The sequence below is a fragment of the Brassica napus genome, unplaced genomic scaffold, assembly GCF_020379485.1.
Source record: "Brassica napus cultivar Da-Ae unplaced genomic scaffold, Da-Ae ScsIHWf_1366;HRSCAF=1940, whole genome shotgun sequence".
NCBI classification, from domain to species: Eukaryota; Viridiplantae; Streptophyta; class Magnoliopsida; order Brassicales; family Brassicaceae; genus Brassica; species Brassica napus.
In genome coordinates this window covers 32670-36201 of record NW_026014783.1, presented here as the reverse complement: position 1 = coordinate 36201, position 3532 = coordinate 32670, and the positions used below count along the sequence as shown (strand labels likewise).

The window sequence follows — 3532 nt, the reverse complement described above, 5'->3', positions numbered from 1 at the left end:
AAAACATATAATCTAAGAGATGGTTAAATTTTGGGTCCGTTAAATTTACGAAAAGTTAGGTACAAGTGGAATTAGTTTCAACCAATAACACATATCAAAAACGTGAGAGACTGAATAGTGAACACTTCACATTCACACCGCTGCCACTTTTTTTTTTATACAATTATATTTTTTGTCAGCATGTATATAATTGTATTACAAGCATTATTTCTTTTCTGTAATTTGAAATGTTTTTGACATGTTACATTCAACAAAACTTGTCATTTAAAACTGTATTATTTCTAACTATTTTTGCTTCATATCTATATATATATATATATATATATATCTAGTAGTGGACACAAGAACTTATCAAAATATCTTACCATCCTCTGTTCCACAAAAATGGCACCCAACTTCAGTTTAGCGAGTGTTCTAGGGGTACTTCTTGTATTCACACTGTTCCACAACCCTATCATCGTCGCCGGACAACATATTCCGGCGGTGGCATTGTTCACATTCGGAGATTCCAACTTCGACGCCGGAAATAGAAAGTTCATTACAAGTGGTACACTTCCTCAAAACTTCTGGCCTTACGGTAAATCCCGAGATGACCCCAACGGCAAGTTATCGGATGGCAAAATTGTGCCGGACTTTATTGGTAAGTTTATTGTTTTTCTTTTTATGAACAACACAAGTTTATTGTTTTTTTACTAAAAAATATTGTTTTTCTTTTCTCTGTTTTCACCTTTTCTCCTGGAAACAACTATTTTTTTTTCGTATCGGAAAAAGAAACTGGGAAAACATATAATTTATGGCGTATTCGTGAGTTTATATATAAAATCAAAAAATAATTTAAAATTGAGTTCATGTTTGACAAAATTCTATAAAAATACTCCAACTAAATTTTGTTAAGCTTTTTAATATTACTTTTTTTTGCTACCCATTTTAATACCCTAACTGATTATTTTACCATTTTAATATAGAAAATCTAAAATTATACCCATTTTAATACCCAAACTTTTTTTATTTTAATCAAAAAGGTTAATAAGTTTCAAATGAAAATTTAGAAAATCTCTAAAATTCACAAAATAATCTTAAAAATTCTAGTTTTATTTGAAGTTATTGGAATGAAAATAAATAAATTATGGAGAAAATTTTAAATTTAAAAAAATTTTGAAGGAAAATAAATAAATTTGTTTTCTATTTCCAAAAATAAACTAAATTTGATATTTTAAAAATTAAAACTTATTATACAATATAAGATTATGCAAAATTTGATTACTTTATTTCTAACACTTATTAGAAAATTATAATTTTTAAGATTGTTTGTGAATTTTAGAGATTTTTTAAATTTCCATTTGAAATTATTAACCATTTTGATTAAAATAAACAAAGTTTGGATATTAAAATTGGCACATTTTTAAATTTTATGTATTAAAATGGACAAAATAATTAGTTGGGATTATTAAATTGAGTAGCGAAAAAGTTTAGATTTTAAAAAATTTAACAAAATTTAGTTGGAGTATTTTTATGAAATTATAAATATGCATTTATAATGTGTGAAAATAGATTCATAATTAAAGTTCATAACATTAATGAGGGGTGAATAAAATGACAGCAAAATTTATGGGGATTTCACACGATTTACCGCCGGCGCTTAAACCTGGCGCCGATGCCTCACGAGGAGCTAGCTTTGCCGTAGACTCCGCTACTATACTTGGGACTCCCAAAGACTCTGTAAGCTTCATTCGTTATATATATAGGTATATAGTGTATTACTATTATAATTATATCAGTCATAATTGTCATAAATTATTTGTTAAATAATTATCAGTAAAATTCTAGTACCTTTTGTAACGCATGGTTTAATTTTTTTTTTTATAGTTGAATCTGAATCAACAAGTGAGGAAATTCGATCAGATGAGATCAAACTGGAACGATGATTACATTCTGAAATCATTGTTTATGATATCCATGGGTATGGAAGATTACTTAAACTTTACCAAAAGCAATCCTGCTGCCGATGGCTCTGCTCAAGAAGCTTTTGTCACTTCAGTCAGTAGCAGACTAAAATACAATATCGAGGTAATTAAGTCCTTTTACACTTAGAAATGAATGGGAAAATTAGTTAATACTTAATAGTATCCATAATATTCGTTACTGTAAATAATGTATGTGAATATTGCAGATGTTGTATTCATTCGGAGCTAGTAAGTTCGTTGTATATACGTTACCGCCACTAGGTTGTTTACCTATCGTGAGACAAGATTTTAACACTGGTAACGACTGTTACGAGAAACTCAACGATTTGGCTAAACTACACAACGCTAAAATCGGACCGATGCTGAATGACTTAGCGACAGCCAAACCGGGTTTCCAATTCACCGTCTTCGATTTCTACAATGTTATTCTTCGCAGGACACAAAGAAACATGAACTTCCGTAAGTATTATAATATATACATACACTAGTAACAGTTAACATCGTTATTTAGAACTAGTATTTGATCATACTTGTTGTGATTGACTAGGTTTCTCCCTTACCAATGTATCGTGTTGCGGTACTGGGACGCACAACGCATATGGTTGCGGTTTACCCAACGTGCACTCGAAGCTGTGCGAGTATCAAAGGTCTTACCTTTACTTCGATGGACGTCACAACTCAGAGAAGGCACAAGAATCATTCGCTCATCTTCTCTTCGGAGCCGACCCAAACGTTATCCAACCCATGAACATTCGTGAACTTATTACCTATCCTGTTAATACAAATATGTCTGAGTTTTGGAAAGAACCAGTGGAGAGGAATTTATCGTTAGTCCACGACAATGTCGTCAGTGCCAGTGAATCTATGTAGCTCGTCTAGTTCGGAGCTTAATAATTACTCCTAAATAAAATGTTATCCTGTGCTTTTTGTAATAAATAAAAAGTTCGTGTTTTGTTAATGGTATTTTGAAAACATACACACTTCGTCACTATTAGAGCATCTCCAACCCCACTCTATTTTTCACTCTAAAATAGAGTTTAGAGTAAAAAATGCTCCAATGATATTCTATTTCTTACTCTATAATAGAGTGAAAAATAGGTTTACTCCAAATATAGAGTAATTTGTTTTTTGTTTGTTCATCACTCAATTTTTTACTCTAAAATAGAGTACCATTAGAGCAAATTCAAACTCTATTATAGAGTTACTCTATTTTAGAGTAAAAAATAGAGTAATCCATTGGAAATGGTCTTAAAAAGCAAACTAGAACTCTGACGACACCGATAATCCATTAAAAGCAAAAAGCAGTCTCCTTAAAATTTGTTTTTACAACCTCGCAAATAAGTTAATTATAATTTGTTTTGGTTGGTTACACAAACCTGACCAATAATGTTTACAAAGAAATATTGTACAAACCTGATACTGTTAAAACGATGTTGTTGGATCATTTTGTGCTAGTGTGGTCTTAGCATTGATCGGGGATAATTATCTTCTGATGTTACTGTAAGTTAGGATTCGGGCTATATTTATGTTTGATCGATGAGACACAGTTTTTTTTCACGAGATTCGGT

At 30.8% G+C, this 3532-nt stretch overlaps 1 protein-coding gene across 1 annotated transcript; it reads left to right on the top strand.

Annotated features, from left to right (window-relative positions):
* The first annotated feature begins 222 nt into the window (after positions 1–222).
* LOC125597057 (GDSL esterase/lipase At1g54020-like) lies at positions 223–2922 on the top strand. Its single transcript, XM_048771957.1, has 5 exons — positions 223–640; positions 1601–1719; positions 1867–2067; positions 2171–2423; positions 2512–2922. The coding sequence occupies exons 1-5, from the start codon at positions 385–387 to the stop codon at positions 2832–2834; spliced, it is 1152 nt and encodes a 383-aa protein (XP_048627914.1). The 5' UTR covers positions 223–384; the 3' UTR covers positions 2835–2922.
* Positions 2923–3532: the final 610 nt, after the last annotated feature.

Coding starts and splice junctions, on each gene's coding strand:
- LOC125597057 (XM_048771957.1), top strand. CDS start 385: ATGGCACCCAACTTCAGTTTAGCGAGTGTTCTAGGGGTACTTCTTGTA. Junction 1,720..1,866: donor TTGGGACTCCCAAAGACTCT/GTAAGCTTCATT, acceptor TTTTTTTTATAG/TTGAATCTGAATCAACAAGT. Junction 2,068..2,170: donor GACTAAAATACAATATCGAG/GTAATTAAGTCC, acceptor TGAATATTGCAG/ATGTTGTATTCATTCGGAGC.